General features: G+C 40.8%; 1 protein-coding gene across 3 annotated transcripts in view; it reads left to right on the forward strand.

The window, feature by feature from the left end:
• The window catches only part of SNCA (synuclein alpha), a 64,816-nt gene extending 41,360 nt beyond the window's left edge, over nucleotides 1-23,456 (forward strand). For all 3 annotated transcript variants that reach the window (XM_041412097.1, XM_041412098.1, XM_041412099.1), the window contains exons 5-6: nucleotides 21,668-21,757; nucleotides 22,833-23,456. In XM_041412097.1, coding sequence (XP_041268031.1) covers nucleotides 21,668-21,757; nucleotides 22,833-22,865 — 123 coding nt within the window. In that variant the 3' untranslated portion in view covers nucleotides 22,866-23,456. The remainder of the gene's footprint in view (nucleotides 1-21,667; nucleotides 21,758-22,832) is intronic.
• The last annotated feature ends 1,359 nt before the right edge of the window (nucleotides 23,457-24,815 follow it).

The following is a 24,815-nucleotide window of genomic DNA, read 5'->3' on the forward strand; positions in this document are numbered from 1 at the left end:
GGCAGGGACTCATTCTTGGTTTTCTCGCCTTTCTTCTGTAGATAGTTGCTGGTGATTGGTGCACTCTGCTTACATGGTTACTGCTAAAAACCACTTCCTCTGTTCCTCCTCACTGTCTACCACATATCCTCTCCCTCCTGGGCCAAGGCTGTGATTTCCCCATGGTTCACTGCAGTGTAATTGAAGAATTGGGGATGTGGAGGAAGATGCTGCCGCTGGACATTTCTTCAGCTACTTTATGCTTCCTGAAATTGTGATGCTTTACAATCACTGCTGTTTCCTGCCTGCTTTCACCTGCACTAACATTCAAGTTTGGAATTCTGGTAATGCCAGAGCAGTTCATATGATGCAGGGAACTTGTGTTAAGGCTAACAGCATCACATTTTGCTTTTTATTATAATTTCTAAGCATCTAAGACTGTTAAGCCTATGACACAAATGACAGCTCAGTCCAAAACTAAGTTTTTGGCAGTTATGGCACTAACTTTGGCTGTGAGCCTTTTGTTAATGCCAAGTATGTTAGCTTTATATCGTTTTGATCAGGTAAAATATAGACTTGAAAAAGTGACAATATAAGAGATGTTTGTTTTCTTGGAAAAGAAACATCTTTGTTGGAAAGCTGCTGCTGTTTGAAAGCTGACTAAGTTGTTCTAGACCAAGAAAGCTAAGTAGTTCAAAGATGCTTTCTAGTGTTGGTGACTGCTGTTAATGGCATTTGTTGAATGCTGCCCAGGTGGTCATTTTATTTGATTTACACTAGATTAAAAAGATGGATTCCTTCATGTGTGGATGTCTGTCTGCTTCCCTCTAGCAGCTCTACTGGCAGTAGTGGCCAGAGATCAACCAAGCAGGTCATCTTGTGATCTCTCCTCTCTTCTTATTCTTAAAAATGTCTAAAAACTGAGCATAATTTAAATGGTTGGTTTAGATCATATGCACTGACAGATACACAATTAAAAATCCAGCCTGGTTTTCTGGAAGGACTAACTGTAGAGGATATTCTTTGAGAAACTGGTTTCTAAAATCTATCTTGTTTTGAATATTCAACCAACCTCTGATAATTCATCCAAAAGAATTCCCTACAGGCAACTCACAATTTCTTGTCTCTACTGGCAGAGTTACTTGCAGTGGGTGAACTATAATGATATACATGTCCAGTGCTTAAGCAGTTTTGCTTTACTGTGCTGTAAATTATATTGCTAAATATAATATAACCTGTAAGATTTCAAATTTTCTATTTCCATGGTATTTTGCACATTTTGCCTGTGCTTTCTTAATCCAGTGTAATATAATAAGGAACTCCTGGGTTTGGTGCTGTAGGTTTTGTTTGACATCTCAAATATTTTTTTGTTTTTTATCATTTTAGTGCTGCTATTCTATTTTCTCTATTTCTTACTGTGAAGAAACATGTCTTGGTCCACATGCCTCTTAGGAAACCGCTGTGCACAAAACTGTGTATTAGAAATGACAACAAAAAAAATCGTTGTAACTTGGAAAATAGACTGAGCCTTTCTGCTTGTGCAGCAGGAAAGCACAAAACTCATCAAGTAGTTAATGAGATCAGTGGTTTTAAATGTGAGGGAGAAATGGCTTTGATTTATCGAGTCAGGAAGGAGAGAGGGAGGTGACTTTCTAAGAAATATTCAAATGTTCTGAAATCCTGGTTTTCCCCTCTCTCTTGGCAGGGGGAAGCTGTAACAGTAAGAAAATTACTAACTTTGCTGTTTCATAGTGGAAAATATAGACAAGAAAAGACATCAAACTTTGAAAAATGCATTGCACAAATCACAGTGCCAGAGAGACCAGGACTTGATTGTGTAAAAGACCAAGTGTGTGCTTGGGTTCACTCTTGTGTAGGTGTATGAACTCAGGTGGGTATATGTGTCGGAACCCAGGACATCCCTCTGGGTGCCCTGGATGGCTCAAGATCCTGCCAGGGGCTTGGAGACCCGGGCAGGAAGCCAAAGACACTTGGGATTTCAGTCTTAATCCATGGAGCAAATTACCAACTTCATATGAAGAATTACAAGTCACAAAAGTTTAAGTAGCATAATAGTAGTTGTCACCAGGTGAAAAGGGGAATTTTGAAGATTTTTACTATTATAGGGGTCTAGGAGGCAAGATGGAGGGATTTGGGCGTTGTCCTATTCTTCTTTCTTCTTCCTAGCCTCCATCTTCTTGGTGATGGTGGCACTTTGGGATTGGTGTAAAGTAGAAAGTCACTGTCTAACACAGGTGATAGGTATTGGAACATAACTGTAATACGTAGTTTATAGGATAAAGGACAACACCAGCCCAGGGGTGGGCAGCGTGTGCCTCAGACCGACCTGCAGAACAGACCTTGTCAAGCCAGACACAAAATGTTTTAGATAAGAAATAATAAACAGCCTTGAGAACTACAGCTGAAAACTTCTGACTCCTCCTTTGACAGCTGGGTTGGGGAAAAGAGACTTTTAATACATCTTGGGGTCATCATGATCAAAGGAGATCCTGAGATACATGCAGAAAGTTCTGAGCACGATTTGGATGCCAAGATGCTGTGGTTGAGGTTCAGGTGGTGGCTGTTGTCAGTTTTATCTTCCTCGTGGAAGCCCTGGTGCTTGGGCTAGGTGGTACTTGTGGGTTTGAGGGCAGCATCATCTTCAAATCTTCTTGTGCCAGCTACCTTGGCTTGTGCTTGTTTCTTCCTTAGCACACAAGGCATTAAAATAGTTCCTAACCTGAGGGCAAGTACTCTGTTTTCTGGCTGTGCTAGATGCTGTTGGTGGTACAGGTCTCTCATGAGTCAGACGTGAGTCACAGAGCCTCCTGCAAAGATGCAGGCTGTAACATGCATGCAGAGAACAGAACACTTTCACATAGTGCAGCCCCTGCTTTCCAGCTCAAACAGGAGGTTGAGGTTAAAGACTCTGGATCTTATGAACTGCCAAGGATGAGGCTAAGGTTTTGTTTGGCACCTGTGCTAGAGATGCAATGGGTAGACAGAGCAGGGCATAATGGAAGTGTTTCCCAGATGCTGGCTACATACAGAGGGACCCAAATAATTTGAGTCCCAACTCAGCTGTGCTGAGTTGTTGAAAAACACCTGTGAGCAGCACTTCCTGGGCTGCCCTCCTCCACCTGCCAGCCAAGGTCTGCTGGTGCCTCTCTGGTGCCTACAGCACTTGTCATGAGCTGCGCCTTGGTCTCAGCAGGTAGTGGCAATGATGTGCTTCGTGTTTCAGAATAGCAGAAACTTTCTTCACTTTATATTAAAATAAAAGCTGTGTGAAGCAGCTGAGTAAGATGAAATCGTGATAGTGTAAAGTTGGCATGAGAGGCAGAGGCTGCACTTGTTCTCCTGGATGCTCCCATGAGGAGATAATGAGACTGTAATCAATGTGGGGCTTGGTGTTTGAGTATTGCCTGGCTTCTGAAGGCAGAGTTCAGATGACTTCTCTGTCATGAGCTATGCCTATGTAAAAATGGGGCTTATCCCTTTGGTACCTCTGTGGAAGCTGAGCTATTCTGAAAGATGGCTCCTGGAGTATACTTAATGTCATTACATATTTTAGCAGATAAATTCTATCTAAATAGCTCTGACTTTTCTGCTTTTCTGAGCTGCTGACTTAGACCAGTTTTCTCAGGCATCACCCTTTTTTTAGTTTATTTTAAGTAAACTACTATTGTATAATTTTGATTATGAGAGCTGAGAGCACAAGAAAAACACCCAATATCATGAGGAGGGTGACTAATGTTGGCAACACTGCTGATGCTGATAGACATTAGAAGATAAAAGAGAGCAGATGGTGTTTCACGATTGTGTGAGTGCTTTGCTTATCTTTGCATCTCTAATGCGGTCTTTTGAAGAACATTACCTGAATGTTAAACCTTTTCATTCTCTCACAAAAAAAAAAAAAAAAAAAAAAAAAAAGTAATCATGTTTTCAAAGCAGAATTGCTGTTAAGGTCGCATCTGGTACCTAGAGTGCCTCTGCACATGTGCAAACATTTGGCTTGGGAGGCACTGCTTTGTGTCAGCAGTGAGCATTTTATTATTGACTTTTCTCTCCAAGGCTTCCCAAAGAAAACAGAAATCGCAAGTAAACATGGCATGCCCTTGAGTTGAAACCCATGGGATTTGGGTTTGAATGTTGAAACTTCAAATCCTCTGGGATTATTTTGCTTTGTAGAGGTGCAAAGCATATCATACTTCTAAGTGAACCTCAAGAAGCAGTCTGAGAAAGGGAGAGGTTATCCAGGGAAGGGACTAGGAGCTGGTTCATAGTTTGTAAAGAACAAGCATCAGAGGGCCTTTTTTTTTTGCTTGTGCACTTTACAAGCTTCAAAATAGGCTCTTTCTCAGCAGTTATGGGGCATTGGGAGACAAGTAGCTACAAAGTCTAATAATTGATAGCAAAGGACAGAAATGTTGTCACAGAAGTGCTGGCACATCTCTACCATTCCCAGTCTGGCAAATGCAGAGTTAAATCTGTCACTGACTGTACAAAAAGCTTGAACAGATTCTGTGTGTGTCATGGGAGGATGTGATAGATGTCTGAAGAAAGACTATATTTAGAAGGTAGACAGAGATTGGTAGAGCTCTCTGAGGAGCTTCATCCCAAATGTCAACAAAGCTTTTATAGTAAAAGGAAAAAAAATTGAGAGTTTTTCATGACATGCTATACTGGTGGAGGAACTGCATTGCAAGAATTGGTGTGGGTATAGACATATCAATAAAGACAGGTTGGTTTCATGCTCCCAGTATGTACCACTAGTACAGAAAAAACTTTCCAGTGGGAATTTAGTCTGGAACTTCTGCAGAGTGAGCTCTCTCAGCGTTTTGGCAGTGAACTTGTATTTGGCAGCTATTTGGTGCAGGTAGCTCAGGCTGTGGCTGCAGTGCTGTTGAGTTACAGCTTCAGCTCTGGGGGGCGGGAGCCTGAGCCCCAGGCAAGAGGTCATGAAGTGCCAACCCTTTGCAGAACAGAGGGCCCTGGGACCTGTGGCCCAGCCAGGGGACCAGACACTCAGGGATACAGCAGGAGCTGATCATTGCAGACTCTCCTGCCCTTACACTGTGAGGGTATAAAAATGAGGGCTCCTTTGTTCTGAATTCCTCCTCAGAGGCACCAGCTTGAGCTGTAACTTTGTTATTATACATGATTAGGGTACTTGAGAGGTGGAGACATCTGAAACTCTGCTGTGGGAATCCTGGGGTAATTGGTGAGGAAAACTGTTGTGTGTGAGTGTGGGGGTGCAGCTATGAAGGAGCCTCAGTCCCAGCTCAGGTGTGTGATAGTGTGGGACAGGGAAGTCCTTAACAAGCTCAGCAGCTGAAATTCATTACTTTAAGTTCCTGTGTAGAAAGACAGCTTTTAACTGCTATTGATTAAATATAGGCTTTTGAACAGTGTCAGATTGCCCTGACTAAAGCAATGTACTATGGAAGGGAATAAAAGTTTGCTTTATTTGAACTGGAAAGCTCCTTCAGTGTTTTCATGAGTACTCTTACTGTGCTGGGAGACTTGAATAGCCACTGGGTGGTTTACTGAGATTTCAAGTGTTTGAGTCAATTAAAGTAGAGAGTTGATGTGATGAAGCCACAGCACTGATGTTGCCCAAGCTGGTGTGCTGAATGAGGTTTGGTCACTAGTGCATTTTAGCAATTTTCAGCTACTGGGCCAGCATTCTGGAATTGCACTGACAGCCATCCAGCAAGGAGCAGGGCTTGGAGCAAGGCAGGTAATCCTCTGGGGATGGAAAGGAGAGAAGCTTCATCACTTCAAGAAGTCTGGCCCCTTGAGCCAGGACATTTTCCCCTCTAACAGGAGACCATTCCTTACACTGGTCAGTGCTGAGTGGGCTTGGACTGCTCTTACCCAAGGTGAAAAGCACAGTGAGATGAGGATGGTGAGGTCCTCACTGAGGGACCATTCACCAGAGGAGCTGGGACTTGGAGGGGCAGCTACACGTGGCTGCTGAGTTTGCGGTTAGTGATCACAAAGTGCAACACCAAAAAAGAAAGTAATCTAAAGCAGAAGGGGAAACAAAATGTATTTCAGGCAGAAAAGCAATGCTGCCTGTGACATGAGCTCAGCTGATCTGTGAGTATTGTCAGCTGTGGGCTGCCCCTTGCTGCTGTAAGCTCAGGTCTCAGTCTGTTGTCTTACAGCAAAATGTATTGCTCATATGTAGCATGTCTAAAAGTAGTTTTTTTTTTCCTGTGCCAGAAAGGTATTTATTTTAAGCAGGCAAGGGAAGAAGGAATGAACACTTCCTTTAGGGTAGCTGCAGACACTTGTCCCGTGGAAGGAAATTGAGCCGTGTTTTTAAGATATAAATGCTGGGGAGTTATCCACATAGCTTGCATACATCCAGTCTTAGTGGTGTTACAGGCTTGTGTAGGTTCAATCTCACAGTCCCAGTCAGGGGAGAAGCTGTCCCCTTCCTTTGTGGAGAGAGCTATATGTGAAGATGTGGACTTTTGGCTTGAATAAAGCACAGCTCTTGAACTGAAGATGACCTGGGAATTGGTGCTCCAGTAATAGAACTGGTCTTGGTAGATAAGCAATCTGTGGGGATAGATAAGTGATCAATCACGGGGTCTAGAGTCAGTGCAACTGCTCTGGTATACACCTGGCAGATACGTGGCTCTAGATGGATCCCCCATATGTTGTACCTAGTGTGTATTTTAGGAAAGTGGTGTGTCAAGGAGTGCTACAGCCTTGGTGCTCTGCTTACATATCTGTGGAGTTTCTGATGCACGTCTACTGTGTCTGGGCTCTGACCTCTGTATTGAACAGAGCATCCATCGAATGGTGTGGCAAGTTACAAGGCAGAGTTGTTTTACTCTCTGTGGTGAAGCCTCTCACATTGTCTGCAAGATTGGCAGGTGCTTTGACATTTCATAAGAGAAGAAACTGATGGGCTAACCAGTGGGTGGGCATAAATTTACATCAGTTATAGGCTGTTCATTTTTGCTAACAACGCACTTTGCCCTGCTGTTTATTTGTGCAAAACCCATTTTAAGCTAGAGTAGGAAGCCATATTCCTTTTTAGTTAGCATTAAAGGTCATCTGTAAAGTGGAATAAAATGAAGTTATTACAGAAATAATGAAGAAGCAGTAATTGAAATCCAAAGAGGCTTAAAGAAGGAACAGTGAATGTGATCTAGTGGTGGCTGGGATACAGGAGAAGGTGCCCACAGACCATGAAAAGTCAGCGCTTCGTCGTCACAACCTGCAGCTCTTCTCAGTGGCTTTTTCCTTCTCATAATGTGTATAGAGCTTTTGTTTCCCTTCCCCTGAAGGATAAATCAACTTGCAGTACAGTGCATTCATTTCTTACTCTAGGCTTTTCATACTGTTGAACCAGCTAGTCTGTGGTTTTTTATTACAGGAAAGGTGTACAGGAGTAGTTCTCTGTCTGAGCCTGTCACTGGGAATGCACCAGCAGTGACCTGCTGGCCACCCATGTAATTTAAGAATCATATTTCAAAAGCAGTTATTTTGGCTTATAAAAAATATCCAGGAATTACCCAAGACTGGGTTGGAAAAAGCAGATCCTGCCTGTAAGGTGTTTTCTGTGAGGTTATAGTCCTTGCTGAAGAGTGGGGCCTGACCCACAAACTCCTTGCCAGTGTTTGTAATGCTGAAGCCTGAATTAGCGGGGACTCTGAGCCAAGTGCAGGAGGCAGCACACTTGAGGTGATTAATGAGAAGTCTGAGCTGGTGCTTTACGCTGAAGATGAGTCATTAATAATAACAGGCATGCTAACGAGCACGGGAGAGGCTTTGTGTGGGAGCCTTCTCTCCTCAGGCTGCAAGCTGAGTTGAGCCAGCACAACAGGGCTGCTTACAGCTCAGGGCTCCCTGGTGCTTCATTTCAGCTCCTAGGTCAGAGACACATCTCCTCACGGAGTGTGGTGGATATTAGGATGAAAACAATCTTATGTGCTTCAGTGGGATTAATGGGTTCAGGTGCAGTAGGGGTATTGGTGCCCTCGGAACCAAAGCCATACGCCTCTGAAGAGGGTGGTGGCAATGCTGCCTTCACCATACCTTCAACAAGTTGAGCATGTCCCCAGCCAATATTTGCAAGGCTCTTACCTTTGAAGAGGGACAGAATAATTAAATTTTCTTTTTTAAGCCCCCAAGATGTACATGTGCTCTGTGTATGCAGGTTATGTAGCTTGTGGCATTCACAGCCCTATCTTCTGTCTGTTTATATTACTTCTGTTGTCGTTTTTTCATTAGTTTAGAAGGTAAATCAGTTTTTAATTGAAGGGATTTTTTTTCGCTGAGAAAGATGCTGATACATTGTATTCACATAAAGGAAGCAGTATTAGATTTGAAACCAGTTAAACCATCAGAGAAGGAAAAAAAATCCTTTCTTCCTGACTGCTAAATATTCAACAGGCCACTGAATGATCAAAGGTCCCTTTAGGATTTTAAAATGACAAGATAGGAACGAGTTTAAATTCCCTAACATTTGCATTTGTGACAGCAAGGATGTGAGAAGCAATGTCAAATGCTTGAAGTCCTCCCACTTGCACAGTGATCACTGAGTCATTTTACTGATAGAAGCCAATTCAGAATGCTTTATCCCTTCTATAAATGTTGAACCAAACTCAGCTGGGAAATGGGAGCATCACCCACACAACGCAAAGCACTGGAGCATTTTTCCTCTGCACAGGGTAATCAGCAGCAGTAAAAAAAAAAAAAAAAAAAAGGCCTCAAGTGCTAAAGGGATTCTGTTCCTGCAGTGAATAGGCACTGCGGGAATGTTGTCTCCTAAGTTTGCTTTGACTTGAATCTTGGTTTCCACGGGGTTGTTGGAAGTGGTGTTAGGAACACATTTGGTTTGGATGCTGTCTCTTTATATCGGAGTCTTAATGCTCCGATTGCAGTGAGGGTACAGTAGGAGCTCACTTGTCACTGATTTAATCTGGGAGATTACAGATGGATACATGCTGAGTCTGTCTCACTGGATGAAAGTGGTTTGTGTCGAATTTCCAAGATATCCTACCTTACCGTATTAAGTAGTTGGATTTTTTGGCACTTGAAACACTTCGGTTTTCTGAATGTGATTCTTGATTTGCTACATTGTTCTGTTAGTATTAAACCTGTGTGAAAGCTTTGCCTTCTGTGCAACTAACTGCTTGCTTAAGTGTATGCTTGAAAATCTTTTGCTGAATCAAATGAATGATTTAAATGTTTAAAAATAATTGAAGTTGAAGTAGATCAGCTTTAAAGCTTTCAGTGCAATGTTATTTTAAGCTTCTCTTGTTAGATTGCTTACATATTTGTCATGGTTTAAGTCCAGCTGGCAAATAAATACCATGCAGCCACACTACGTGGTTTACATTTGTTGTTGTTGTTTTTGCAGAGAATGTGTTGAACTTTTCTGCAGTAATCTGTTCAGAAAAATGCTTCTGACTGCTTGAGGCTCTACTTCTTCTGTGTCTTAGGGTGGCATTCTGTAAACAGCTTTCTGAGGGTGCTGGATGGTCCAGGGAGCATCCTGGCAGAAGTGACTTTAGGTGGATGGAGCACACTAAGCATCCCCACTTGGCATATTCATGTCTGTCCCAGGTATGGGAAAGAGGTTAATAACATTAGAGCAGTCAAATGTTGCTTTTTCCAATGCCACTGCTTTTCTTGGATAATTCCAGGCAGATGAGCAACTAAACCAGAGAACAAGGACCAGCTGGTTTGTTGCCTGCTTGTATCAGAAATGATAGACATGTGCGAGAGAAATCACTGCTTTTTTCACTGCTATGTTTCCTCATTGAATCTGCTTGTTGAACAATGCTTGTTATGGAACAGTAAGCACATCATTTGGCTTTATGCTAAACAACTACAAAAATTGTCATTCTTTAATGAGAGCCATTGCAATACCCCTAATGAGGGAATGCACAAATACTTATCAGATATCTGAAACAGAGTTTTTTGGATGCTGTTATTAAAAGATGATGAAGCATAGTGCTGAATTTCATTTAGTTTGTTTGTTCACGTCAAAGTACATTTACTCTTAGCCTTGTGTTTCACAGAAGTATTTTCCAGCATGGGTCATTTCTAAAATGACATTTGCCCATCAACTCACCAGGTGAGTGCCTAACTGATACTGCTTAAGTGTTTAGAAACACTTGGGCATCGAGCTGTGACAGTCTTTCAAGTCAGTTGTGTTCAGATCTGCATGGGTGATTCTCAAGATCTGGCTCTGATTCTTATCCAGATGTTCATCAGGCAGCACATGTAGAGAAACAATCTCTGTGGCTGGTGGCAGATAGGTCTTCGTGTTGTTTTCAAATACAGGGACTCATATGGTAAGTACACCTCTTTTTCTGAAGCATGGACTGATCCTGTCAGTCTTTTTTTTTCATCCTCAGTTCTGAAAATACATAAGAGCAGCATTTAGGTTCTCACTATGATGGAGGAAATGTTATATTGCTTCAGGCAGTGCATTGTTGTTCAGGAACTGCAAATGTGGCTTGTAGGAGAAAGAACTGAACCAAATGTAATTAATTTGTTACATGTGTTCTCTTACTCCTTCTGTGTTTTAACTGAGCACTCTTGTCTCATAGAATAAGCTTTGTTGGTAATCAGTCTCATTGATATATGAAATTATTCTTTCTCAGCTTCATCTGAGCTTCCATAAATCACATGTAGCTGATTGTTATGCCATGAAATTGAAGGAAAGTGATTTGGTTTTCTTCCTGTTTATCCCCAAAGTAATGGGGTGTAATGAGTGCAATTACTAAGCACTATTTCACTCAAAACTTCCTGGCAGAATTGTGGTTTTACCTGCTCTTCTGGATGTTGTGAACAGAATAAATTCTTTTATCTCAACTACTGTTTTTGTGTGCTACCTCTAGCAAAAATTATGCATACCTCTTTGTGTGTATGCATAATTTTTTCCTCTAGTATGCTTACATATAAACAGGATGAGGGCTGGAGTATGATTAGATTTCTTTCTCTCAAATCAGGAGAGTCAATGTGAAAAGTGATATTTCCCTTTTGTTCCTGGTGGCTGTGGGACTGACTGCTTCCTGTGAATTCTAGAAGTTTATGGTGATAACTTCACTGTGACTTAAATGCATTCCAGGGGCAGCCCCTGCTTAGCTGGTGAAGTTTGGGAAGCTGCTGTGATTAATAATAAGAAAGGACTAGAGGGCAAGTGGCATTTTAACAATTCTAATAACTAACATTTGATGCTTTGATCCTTTAAAAGTAGCTCTGCATTTTAATGTCAAATGGTTTAACAGAGTTTATTAATAGAAGGCTCCTTCTGGTAAAAACAGTGCAGCAACAGTTCCCCTTTGAAGTTTCATCTGTGGCTGAGATCATCATCAGTTCACACTGGTTCAGGTAGTTTTTGGACTTTTGGCACCACTGTAGCTTGCCCTCCTTCTCACCTCCTTCTCAGCAGCATGGTGAGCAGCATCTCTGCCCCACTTGACTCTGTTCCAAACTGCAAGCAGCCACATCCCAGCTCTAGCAAGATGTAACTTGTCTGCAGTTCTCATAAATGAGCACCACAGGTACAGGGTAGTGGATGCTCCACAGGTTTTTCCTGTGTTGTGTATACAGAAAAAGCTGGGTTACCCCAGAGAAGACTGAAATTAATCAGGGAAATGTTTTTTTGTAGTATCAAACCATTACTGCTTTAAGGCTTTTAAGTGGCTTTTCCCAGACATTTGTTGGGAATGATTTAGGGAAGGCTGAACCTGCCTAAAACAGGTGCAATTTGGGTCATTGCTGAAAGGCCATCCAAATTTAGTCTTTATGACTTCTTATATGTGGAGTAGAAGTGAAAATTTTTCTGGTGCCCATCCCTTTTGGGAGAGCAGCAGATGTCTGAAAAGGGGGTTATAAACCCAGGCTGCTCTCAGACATGCAGGTGTAAGTATGGAAATGGCCTAGTGAAGGGGAAAGCTACACTGGGCTTATACTGACAAACATAGAACAGAATTGAGCCTGGGTAACTGTTGGTTTGAAGTCCACTCTCATGCAGTGTAGAGGATGGCAGACTCTAGACTACTGCTTTCTTGCATCTAAGCCAGAAGTGAAAAGCCAAGATAATAGCAGTGCAGGGGAGGAGGGAAAGACAGCACAAATATTCAAGTATTGTAGATGTGTACCACACCATCCTAAGTAGACTTTATTAAGAAATTTTTTCCACTTTGTTAAAAGGAGTTATTTCTTCTTCTATGGGAGAAGAGTAAGCCGAAGAGATGTTCGTGATGTTTGTGTTTTGTGCCACTGAACTGTGATGTAGCCTTTCCCAATTGAAGTCAAAGCTCAGAATAGTTGTGTACTTGCTTCTAGATGAAGAGTGTCGCTTGAGGAGAATAAATTTTAAAAAATGCAGGCTGTCTCTCGAGTCTTCTGTCATGTTTGATCTGCTGCTGAATAGATCACAATGACAAGAAATGCTCCTGAAACTTTTGTAGTTCAAATAGTTGTTGCAAGTGGGTTTTTTCTGAAGCAAGCGTGGGTTTACTCTGTAGAAGAAATATATTTTAAAGTTCCCCAGCTGAGCAAAGTGCTGTAATAGGTTGGAATTGAAGGAATGCTTTAGAGAGATGCTCACTGATAACTGAAGGCTGACCACTTAATTCATAACATGTCCTGTCAATCAATTTCAGCCTTTGAAGGTGACATCCTGCCTGTGGATCACTTGTGAGCCCACAGCTCAGTGTGCTGGAGAGTACCAGCAAATGAGTCAGTGCTGATTAGAGTAGCTTGTCTGCTCATACTCTAGCAAAAAGCAAAAGGGAGCAAAACCTGCCCTCTTCCCACTACCCGATGGGAGAATCTTCCCCTTTCTTTAAGAACTTCCTTGGGAGTGAGTGTGAGTGAGCTTTGTGACTACAGCCACAGGAGACAGTGCAGAGCTGGAATGTGTGCTCTCTCTGGGGCCATGTGAGTGGGAACTCATGCTGTTCTTAGTGCCAAAGAGTGGCTGGGCCTGCAGTTCTGTGTAGAGGACTTTTTCTAAGAGTAAGAGAAATAGCTGTGGTTTAGAGGTTGCTGTTTTACATGATACAGCATTGAATCAACTGTTTGTGTAACCAGAGAATTCTTTAAGAGGAAATTAATTTTTGTCCTTTAATTTTTTCTTAGAAAATATATACTCATGGAATCTATACAATAACTTCTGGAGTTTATCTGTACTAAAAATGTACTTAACATTGAAATGTGATTATGGTATTCAGACTGTTTCAAATGAAGTATGGTAAAATAACATTGCAGTTCTGGCTGAGACCACACTATTTAAAATTATCTTTACTAACCTTGTAGAGCCAAGTCTGACCAATATCACTCATTTCTATGCTGACTTTCCACCTGATGTATGCCATTTTTCTAGTTAATGTGATCTGTCAAGGTCGTGTATTATGTTCTGGTTTTATTTAATGAAGATAATGTTTAGATATCATCCTTGGAGGTCATTCTTGGTAATAGGTTCACACATAATGGAGAACCCTCCATTACAGACAGGGACAGATGGGTTTAGCTAATCCCATGGAGCTCCTGAGCAACATAGTGTCTGACAGATTCCTTAATTTTCCTCTCTGTTCTAGGATGTGATCATTCCTGCTGTTTGCCTTTGGCGTCTCCCAACATCCCCAGCAAAATGCATTGTGTAGACTGAATTCTGAATTATTCTCCTTCAGGAGAAGGCACTCTAGGGCTGGGTAGGCCTTTTTAATACATTAGAGAATGGCTTCCTTTCTTTTGCACTAAGGTGACATTTTTGGCTTATGTTACTCTTTGACTTTGTAATTCTTTTTTGTGCACTGTTTGCCCATTATCTTTGATTTGGTGAGTGCCTAAGATGACACTAACATGTTTTCCTATGGAGGTACATGTTATTTCTTTCAGTCACTTTCTCAGTTTTGTCAAGGTGTCTTTGAGTTATGTAGTAAAAACAATAAAAATGAACTCGGGCTGTTTATTGTTCCTTCTTACTGCATAAGATCGAGCAAACAGTTCAGTGCAGTCCTTGGCCCTTCTTCCAAATCCTTATTGAAATTAATGGTATTATTTGACTGAAGATTTCTGTGGAACTGCAGTCTGAAATTTCAGTTTTGGAATGTAAATAACGAAGTTGATAGTGGATATTTGTTGTGTATAGTGACAGATACTGTTTGAGCAGATCTATTATGCTAAATTATTGTTATTACCTTGTTCAGGAGAATGGAAGGAGAGGCAGATCTGGGCCACATCTCTGACGTGATTTCTAGTTATCATCACTCCCACTATGCTGCAATTAGAAATAACTGCAGTCTTTCCAAGTTATGTGCTCTAGCTTTGTCTTTCCCTACCCATGGAGTTTTCAATGTCACCATGGATTTGGGAAGCAGAAGAGGATGGAGCTGAAAGGGCTGTGTGTCCTGCCTGCATTCACTTGTGTTGCTGATGTCACATGGACTCAGCCCTGAGGCAGTATCTTAGTTTTGTCACCTGGAATTGATGCATGTCTGTTGCTGTAGAACTCATGTGAACTTCTGGTCTGGCCTGTGCAATGAACAGGTTCTCCATGTAATCCTCATTTGTCAGCAAATAGCAACATTCCAGAAGCTCTAATTAGGAACTTTACAGTTCCAGCCTGGAAATATAGTTCCAGTATCCAGCCTGGATAATGCAAACATGAATCTGAGTTTCAGCAAATTTGATTTGTCACAGAAGTGTTCCTGTTGCTCTCTGAAGGCATCTCATCTGTACAAGTAATACTGGGAACTTTAAAGGAAGGAAAGGGAAAAAAAATACACAATCTATGTTGTACTGAAATTTATTTTTCAAGGCATTGGCAACAGTTAGCAGATTGTTGTAAACAGAAATTATTTCCAGCTATTTGTGGACACCAAGGTAGACCTGTGGTTATAGGTTTCCACAGACACTTTACTCCTTTTTCTGTAGGCCTCAGTTGTTTTCATTTTTGTCATTGCCAACTGAAAAGCATAAAAATGCAAATCAGAATGCAGCCTGTAGAACTTGCTGGCACAATTTTAGCCCTCATTGGATTTGTGCTAATGCTGGTATTTATTTGTTTAATTAAATGTCTCTTCTTCATTTCAACTCTCCATTTGAGGAGAAGGAGGGAGACAGCCTCATTTTATTCTAAATGAGTTGTGTATTCTAAATGAGTTGTGCACTGGAACGGCTAATTTCTTTCACACATAGTGCTTTCTCATCATTTCCTTCACTTAGGTGTTCAGCTTAAGGATAATTAAAACAGTTTGCTTTATTTGTAGATAGTGCACAGATACATCTCTGTACCTCTGGAGTTAAACAACTGGATTGATGATGAAGCTTTGTCATTTGCAGCTGAGTCTTGGAGGCACTGACCATTGCAATGAGCGGGCTGGAGCTTTGAAGCATCCTAACCTGACCTGGCAACTCAGTTTTAACTGTATAACTCAGTCTGTTCCATGAATATAGTGTCTTAAGACTAGGAAAGTAAATTAGTTCAGGCCATTTTAGCACAGCTTTGTTTTGTCTCTTGTTGGATTATTTGTACAAGGGTCTTTCTCCCATCCAGATTAGTTGGGCTTTATGGTCAAAAGATCTGTAAAAAATGAGTTACCAAAGAGGGAAGGTAGTTATTTTTTCACTTCAGTACCGTATCCAGGTGGACTATATTTTGGAGAAAAAGGAATTTAAATTATTTTCTTTTCAAAAGGGAATTTTAAGCCCATAAGCACAGCAAATTGTTATTCAACTTGTAGCAGGAGGCAGATTTTCACAGGAACAATAACAGCTGCACTGGGGGTATAAGAAAGGAATTCCAAAATTTTACTTTAAGCTCTCCCATATAATGACTGACAGCTCCTGACAAAAGCTCTCACAAGGTGGATAATACAAAAATGAAATGGGCTTAGTCAGGCTGTAGGGACATGGTGTTACCAGTTGTAAGGGCTTTAGGCAGCCCTGCCAAGTTACAGGTTTGGGATGTGGTAACAGGCATGAGACCAATAGCTTTAGGGATAAACAATTTTATCCCTAAATAAATAAAGACAGATTACTAGTGCAATTATCCAGATGTAACAACAACAAATTCAATAATTCACTAATACTGGGCTTCAGTTAACATCTGGGCCTGCAAAGATGTACGTGCCCATGGCTGGCAGGCAGGAATTAATCTACTAGTATGTGATAATTTTTCAAGGTAATGATGCTTTTAGATGTGTGTTTTCTTATTTTGAGCTCCCACAGGTACCAAGTGGAGTGTGTGTTCAACAAATTGTGCTATGTTAAAATTGCTTTGCATGGAATGTTTTGTTGGGGTCTCAAAGGACTTTGCAGAAGATTATCTTTTAAACCAGCTTTCCCCCTATTCTAGTTCATTGCTTTTTCAATAAGGCCTTTTGTCTTGGTTCATAGGTTTTTTGATTCACAGTTTTAATTTGATTAGTTTACACAGATTTAATTTAATCAAATTTAATTGGTTCACAGTTTTACATTATAAAACACTCAATAACAGACTGGCAAGTGATGTAGTGACCAGTGCTCATTCAGTTTTAATAATCTCTTTTGCTGGAATTAGCTATGACTTCTCAGGTTACATTCATCTTTTCGTAGTTTGAGGCAAGCCTCACTGTATTTATTGTCATCAGTAGGGCTTTCACCTGGAGAAAAGGTCCTCCCACAATATCTGAATGGGAAAATCAGAAAATCGGCAACTGAAAAAGAACACAAATGTGAGTTTGTGGGGGGGGAGGGGGGGGAGTTTATCAGTGAGTAGAAATGCCTGGTAGGGGTTAGAGGTAAAGGAGGTTGAACCAGATTCTTCAATGGTGAAAGGGCAGGAAGCAGTGGGCACTAAATGAAAAGCAGGAAACTCCACTTAAATGTAGAAAAAAGGTTTTTTACTGTGTATTTAGTTGAACACTGGAAGAGGTTATCCAGTGAGGTTGTGGAGTCTCTGTCTGTGGTAGTGGTTAAAACCTGATCAGGAGTGGCCCTGAGCAAGCTGCTCAAGGTGGGCAATTTCTGTAGGTCTCTTCTCACCTCCGGGGGTCCAGGATTCCAGGGTGATTGCCTCTTGCCAGTATAAATGTTCTAAGAGCAGACAGTTTGTTAGCCTGGTTTATTTATCTCAGGATGTAGAATCACTCCAGAAGGAATTAGTCTCCAGTAATCATGAGAATTATGCATGAGTGTAAGATTTCATCAGTGTTCATAATGGAGAGATAAAACCTATTCTTAACCAGGAAGATGGCTAAGTATAGTGTTTAGATCAGCCACTAAATTGCAGTTATAACTCTTTCTATTGAAATTGCTCTTGTCTCTGACTTGGGACAAATTGCCTTTTTTCTGATGGCAAAAACTTGGCATTACAACACCAACACGTCACCAAGAGCACAGAATGCACACTCCTGAAGGTGACCCTTTCACTACATAATGCTGACATAGGAGCACTACCAGGAGTTGACCACTTGGTCTGTTTTTCATGGGTAGGGGGTCGTAAACAGTCCCTTCCCTTCTACCAAGAGTGTTATGAGGTAGGGAAGGGGGAGAATGGGCTGCAATTGTCACCAAAAACACTGAAATAAGAAAAACCTGTTTGGTGACATTTACATCATAAAAGGAGTAGTTCTGAAGTTTTGTCAAATACTCTGTATTTTAACAGGCCCAGGTCTTCAGGAGGAATTTTTAATTAGTTTGATTACTATTTTATTGCAAAAGTGGGTAATTTCACACTGTTGTGCACAAAGCTTAGCAGGATTCATTCCCACAGTAAAAGAGGAGGAATCAATGTTTTGGAGCAATCACAGCAGTTCTGCTTTATGCTCTTGGATGCCACTGATATTCATACCTGTTATTGGAGTCAGAGCTGGCACCCAGGGTCATGCCAAAGTGCCACTTGACCATGATGGGATCACCTCCTCTTTGTTTATAAAAGGACATAAGTTGCTTGATGAAATGAGAAAACCTCATGGAAGAGAGGGTGTGCACTGTGTAACATAGCCACGAATTCTTGGGAAAAGTGTGTGTGGGCTTGCCAGGTGGCCTGGCAGCACATGGGCTTTGTGCAGGTCTCAAAGGCACATGCCTTTAGCAAAGCAGGCAGAAGTGCTGATAGCACGAAGTGACACTCTTGTTAATGCCTGAGAATGGCAGTGTGGTCTGCTCTGCTTGGGATATGCATGTTCCTGTAACATGGGGTGTGAGGGCATGAGACTCTCTGGAGTCAAAATACAAGACTTGGCCAGGGTGACCATGCTTGAAACCGATACATAGGTGGGTATTCATTTCTCCTTAAGGGGACAAGCAGAAGTCCTCACCTTACCATTCTTCTAACACCTTGTTGGCTGGGTGAGTTGTAATGTCCCCTTTTAAAAGTCTTTTTCCGGCAAGAGTTCATGCTCCCCAGTTAAAAACTGACTTCATCTCTTAAAAGCTTTAGTTGAGCTTTTCAGATGATCTAATATAAAAATATCGTTCCCTCTGGAAACGCCCTTCAGTGTGGTTGAGAGAGGTTGCAGCTTCTAGAGAAAAATGTGTCTTTCATACTAAGACAAGAATTGGTCTTTTGGGTAGTTTTCCTCTTCCATAACTGAATTAGGATATGGAATTACTGATCATGACAATGTAAAGCTACATTCCTTTGTTTTGAAGGAGATAAATTATGATTTAAGGTGTACCTTAGGTGGCTCTGTGTTATTGGAGGTGGTGGTTTATTTTTGTGATACCCTTACTTGGGAGGGACTGTGCATCAGAAGCAGAGCATGCCACCATTTAAAATGAGGTGGTTACCTTTGCTATGCGTTTTTATGCAACAGATGACCTTGAGTAAGGTCATCCTCATCTGAACTGCAGTGACATCAACGGGAGAGGTGGTGTTTGTGATGCTGTTTGCGGCTGGGCAAAGGCGATAAACCATTCCCAGGCAAGGAGTTCCCTTGGGAGTTTGTTATGGCTTATGATTTACTTCCTTTGAAAAATGTGGTTGATGCTGTGTTTTTCTACTGCTGCTGATTGTTTTATTTGAAGCTGTAGAGAAATCTACTTCCTGAACTTGCTGAAGGGACTTGGAAAGATGATGAATTCAGTCTTTTAGGCGTTGTGTCTCAGTAATCCTGATGGACAGTCCAGATCCATTGCAGAGGTTCCTAACAAAAAAAACCCAGCATGCAAACTTTGATGCTCTTATTTGAAATTCAGCTGGGAAGTGCTTTTCCGTGTCATTAATAATGGTCCTGGCAGTTTCACTTGCCATCTGTTTTCCTGCTACAGATAACATTAAGCTGTGTGCATATTTTCTTGTGCGCCCTCAAGCCTGATTTTGGGCACAGTTTTACTTGATGAGCTGACTGTTAGCTGAAGCTGTTCCTTAATGACTGGGGGGGGGGGGGCAGAAATGCAATTATATTTTGGATTAAGTAGGAGAGAATGCAACAGGAGCTTGGAGTCTTTAGAGCAGGTCTTTTAGGTCAAGGGCACAGTAACAGCTGTAAAATTTGCATCACACACTTTATTTGGTTACTTCAGTCAAAGCCAGTAGAGTTTGATGCTACTTTTCATACAAGCAAACAGGCACAAATGCTATTAAAAATGTGATTAGAAGCTAAGGTAAGTAAATACTGGAATAAAATAATCTGGGGAGCTCAAGGGTTTTAATAAGATGAGGCAGAAATGTAATTGGGCCTAGTTTTTCTAACAATTTCAAGCCTGAAAAATTACCTTTCATGTTGAACAACCCAAATTTTTGGCAATTCTGGAAGACACAGGTGCCTGTTAGATACTTAAATAAAGCTGCTTGCAACCTTATTAATCAGTTTCCTTTGGCTTTTTGGAATTTTTCCACGTTGTCTGTGCCATAGAGCAGCTCAGGGTGTTGACTCAGAGCAGGCACAGGCATGGAGGGAACTTGGCAGAACAGACTCCACACAGACTGTGCTGCTTACCTCCAAAGGAAAAAGCATAGAGAAGGAATAGGACCAAATATCTCTTCATACTGGGCATTTTAAAGTATGAAATAAGAGCTGGAGAGAAGAATCTATATTATGGGTATAAATTCTGCACATCATAAACTTGGATGATGAGGATGAAAAATATGTGTACCTACATATGTATCAGAAAGGTGACAGATCCAAGGAAGAGCAGTTATCTGGCAGATGAAGTCACAGTTTGTGCTTGGGATGGTGCAGAAAGTGAGGAACAGAGTGTTAGGACTAAGGTCACCTGGTTAAACCACAGAGGGAGTGCCAATATTTGGCAAATGGAGGAGCACAATAAATACTGTGGGAAGTTAAAGAGGGTTTAGTGCCATCTCTTTTGTATTGTATATTCTATTTTGTGTTAAGCTTTCAGAGGTGAATTTTGGGTTTAGCTTCTCTTATCCTCATTTTGTCTGTATCCTAAATTTAATTTAGTGCCACTATCTTATTTGTAGATTTTGAAGAGTTATCTTATTAGTCTGGTTTATGATTTACTTAATTTTGTATTTCTGTCTACTCTACCAATCTGCAGGTGGGGTTTTTAAAATAATTCCATCCTGAGTGTCTGTAATTGGTTTTAGTGTGTTTCTGTCTAGGTTGACATCTGTTATAAGTCAGCATGGTCACAATAGATCCATTGAGACACTCTGCCTATTTTCATATCAGTTTTTTTATAGTTCAGGATGAACACCAGCAGCCTCTGCTCTGGCAGAGCTCATGCTTCTTCTCTGTGAACTTCTGGAGTAACAACTACAAAGAGAATTGGCCCAATTGAAGTGTTGTGGGTTTTTTCTTTTGTGTTTGTTTCATGTGGTACAGAGTATCTGTAGTTCTAGGAGAATAATAATCTTCCTTTAATAATTTTATTCAACACATTACTCCTCACACCATTGCCATCTTGTTAATTCCCAGAGTCTCTTACTTAAATTGCCGTATAAGTAGAAGTGCTCCTATAATAAAGAAAAAAATGCAAGAAGCTGGGTAAAATGTATCATACCATATATCATATACCAGTAGTGCGTAGACTAACATGCTGGTTTACATAAGAAAGCATGTAAAGGTATGACCCGTTAAAGGAAAGAAAGCATTTTCCAATACAGTTAAGTTCTAAAACAGAAGAAAAAAAAAAATCAGCATGTTTTCCCCTTTTTGCAATGTATTGTGAAAAGACTAAAACTTTAAAATTAATAATGGTTTATGACAGGGTGGATGTATCTATAACATTGAAAAAATAAATAAAAAAATACCTATCACTGTGTTCCTCAAAGCAGTTAAACATGAATTAATGTGATAACTTGATGATAAGCCATTTGTGCAGGACTTTGTTTCCTTGTTTCCCAGATCAGTTTCCTTCCGTACAAAAAACTCTTGTTTTGGTTTGCTTCATGACTCAACCTAAGCATTTCTGTGGGATTAAAATATTTTCCAAAGATGTTGAGCAAGCTGGTGGTGGTACTGTTCTTTTATTCACTTTGACTTCGTGGCCTGTCCATGGCAAGGGAAAAATTAGGTCTCAGTTATTCAAAAGTTGCCATTCCCATGGAACACCCCTGTGAAACATGGAGAAGATCTCTCTGCAACTAATGTCCCCTCACTCTCCATGACCTCTGGTAACATCCCACAACCAAAGGACAGGCCGAGAAGCAAGAAGTCAACCACTGGTGGGGAGGAAACTCACTTTGGTGGGAGTGATGAGGCATGCAGTCACTGTCACTTTTCTTTCCCTATTTTGAATGTAGAATGAAGAAGGTTTCCTGCAGGAGGGAATGGTGAATAATACAGGTGCTCCTGTGGATCCTGAGAACGAGGCTTACGAAATGCCTCCAGAGGTAAATCTGTTGTGGTGCTTGCTGTGAATGCATGTAAGAGAAGGCCACAGGAGGAGGGTGCATGCTCAAGTCACATAAGTCTGGCCCAGGCTGGTGCTGGGAGCTGCAAGGCACAGCAGAAACATGGTCTCTTTGGCCAAGATCTGCCAGGGGTATAGTGCTGGGAATCAGAAAATTATTTGCTTTTTTGGTAGTTAGGAAGTTAAATGGGAATCTTTGTTTCCCATTTCCCACGTTTGTGTTTCAAAGCACTTGTGCATGAGTTTTGAGGAATCTTTTTTTTTGTATGTTTAATAGGGAAGGTAAAAGTAACAGAAAAGCAAATGTAAATATCTTTATATTCCCACAGCTTAGTCCTTACCAGGTATTCTCAGCATAGCTGTGGTTTCATATGCTGGCAAAATATGTGAGCGACAAACTGCATCTTCATAGATTGTTCGAATAGCTTGGTCGCTCACCGATGCATCATGCTTTGTGAAGCATGTTCCTTAAGTTAATGCAATTACGGGAGTAGATTATTTTGTTGGGCTCTCTGCAATGTCTGGCATGATGCACTATTAGTTGGACTAGCAGTTTTATGGTAGCACAGATAATAAGACTGAAAATGAGAGGTATAAAAAATTTAGGCCATGATCCAATAAAAGACTTAAAGGCTTGAGGGTAACATCTTGAATATCATTGAAATTATGGATGCTGCTCATGTGGCCGTAGTTAAACACTCCTTTAAATGATTTACTGACTCATATGAGGATCTCCACCACCTGGTGTGCTGTTCAGCCCAGAAGCAGTATTCCTTCCTCTCCAGGTGAATTGTCATGGGTGGCCTCAGGAGTTCCTGCCAGCATCAGCTGAATGGTGTGTTAATCACTGTAAAAGTCTAATTCTCCTCTCAGTACCCTGATTTGTAAGGTACAGAATCTGGGAAACGTGACAAAATTCAAATACATTTCATATCCTGGTCACATGAGCATCCATAATATTTGGGTATTGAATCCACCAGGTTTAGAATAACAGAGGAAATAGGATGTCTTTATCTAAAATACCAATAGTGTTGATTTCTGCTCTCCCTCAATAGGAAGAGTATCAAGACTATGAGCCTGAAGCATGAGAGCCCTTTCCTTTCTTTCACCTGAAATCTACTTACTACTAAAGACGTCCCATCCTGTACAAGTGCTGAGTTCCAATGTGCCCAGTCGTTAAATTTTTTTACAGTTTTTAAGGTGTATTTTGAAGTCTTCCATCAGCAATGATTGGAGTATCTGTGACTGCATCCACCTTGTTTCAGCATTTCCCTCCTGCTGAAATGAAAGCCGGTTGGCAGGATCATTGTTGTGCTGTGGATGTTGTGGCTTCAAGTTTAAAAGTTAAAAAAGAAAATATTAAGTAAAAACACCTAAGTGTCTACTGCTTATTTCTAATTCTGTACATGTTTTGTTGATAGGCTGTCAGTAATTTGATATTGTTTATGATACAGTTTTTGTTTCCTATGACTATTCTTTCTGTGCAGAGATGACTTATTGTGAGAGCTTTATATATATGTGTATGTATTATACATATAAAGAAGTAATTGAGCATGAACTATGCACCTATAAATATTAGCTGTTGAAATTTTATTGTTTTGTGATGTGTTTTATTAACTTGTGTCTGTAAATAATGGTGTTCAACTGAAGCAAATAAAATGTAACCCATTAAAAATTAATTTCTAAATTAGTGATGATTTCTAACACCACCTTTCCCCTCCAAAAGCCCCTGTTGAAGCATTCAAGCTGTGTTGCTTCTTTTGAAAGAAGTGGAGGAGCAAAATCAGAAAATGTAAGCCCATTCTGTACAAAAAACATGAAGAATGAGAAAATCAGGGCTGCTACTGCAGCTGGGTGCACCTTTTCTGACAGATAGATTTGTTTGTAGGGTAATAAACTTGCTGTTGTAAGGGCAACCTGAAAGTGAATGAAGCCATTAATAATGGGCTGCAGCAGATTATCAGGAAATCATCAGGCCCTTTGAGGAATTACTGTTCCAAGGTTGTTAAAGTGCTGGGATATACAGTGATGGCCTAGTTGCAGTGAATTTGTCTTGTATAAAGTCTCATTTTGCTGAAGTACAGTCTACTGTCTATTTTTAGACATGTGCTGCCTGGATATTTTTCCATACAGTATAAATATGTAAGTGTGAGATGGTTTTACTTCTACCATGTTTTGTTATTTGTTATTTAGGATCAAGTGTTAGCTCTAACCTGAAGTGGTTTTGTGTTTAGGGTTCTCTAGTCTTGAGTAGGATTTTGTGCTTGAGTTGCAGCTACCGTTTTCAGTGTTCTGGGTAACAGGTAAATATCGTTGTCTGGTTTTGAAAGTGGGCAAACTTAGGCACAACCACATAATGCATGTTACTGATATGCTCAAAAAGAGACACAGACCCAAGGAGGATGAACTCCCCAACTTGTTTGTGAACTGAGCTCCATTCTGGCTTTCTGCCACCTTTCTGGTACTATCATGCCCAACATGCAATAGGTCTTTGCAACTGTGTGCCCCTTCCGTCTGTGGACAGTGGGAGCTGATGATGTAGCACTGTGAGCCAAAGTCACATAAACCTGCTGGTTTCATGGTGCTTAGAATACCAGTGCTTCAGTTTCCCATGTCATCCCCCAGTTCCAACCCAATATTTCTCAGGACTTTGACTTATTTCAAAAGAATTGCTATCAAGCTTTTTTTTTTTTTTTTTTTTTTTTTTTCAAAGTAATGAAAAATCCCCTTGATCATTTCAGACAACTTTCAGGTGTTTTCATCAATACTTTAATTGCTTAAGAGACTCTACTCTAAAGTCCTGTGCTTTCTTGCAGAAATCTTTCATGGTAATCGGTAGCAACCCACCAACAGTTTGAAGTCTCACAGGTGATGTGTCAAAAGATTTTCTTGACCTGGACATGTTTGCTGTGAAAAATGAATGCCTCTGTTACCAATCTATTGCATTCCTGGAAACTTATGTCAGGATGGGTTACACCATAAGATATTGCTTTTATATGAACATCTTAATGTTGTTTAAGGATCTTTCTGTTCTAGGA

The sequence above is a fragment of the Onychostruthus taczanowskii genome, unplaced genomic scaffold, assembly GCF_017590055.1.
Source record: "Onychostruthus taczanowskii isolate IOZ18803 unplaced genomic scaffold, ASM1759005v1 scaffold38, whole genome shotgun sequence".
Taxonomy (NCBI): domain Eukaryota; kingdom Metazoa; phylum Chordata; class Aves; order Passeriformes; family Passeridae; genus Onychostruthus; species Onychostruthus taczanowskii.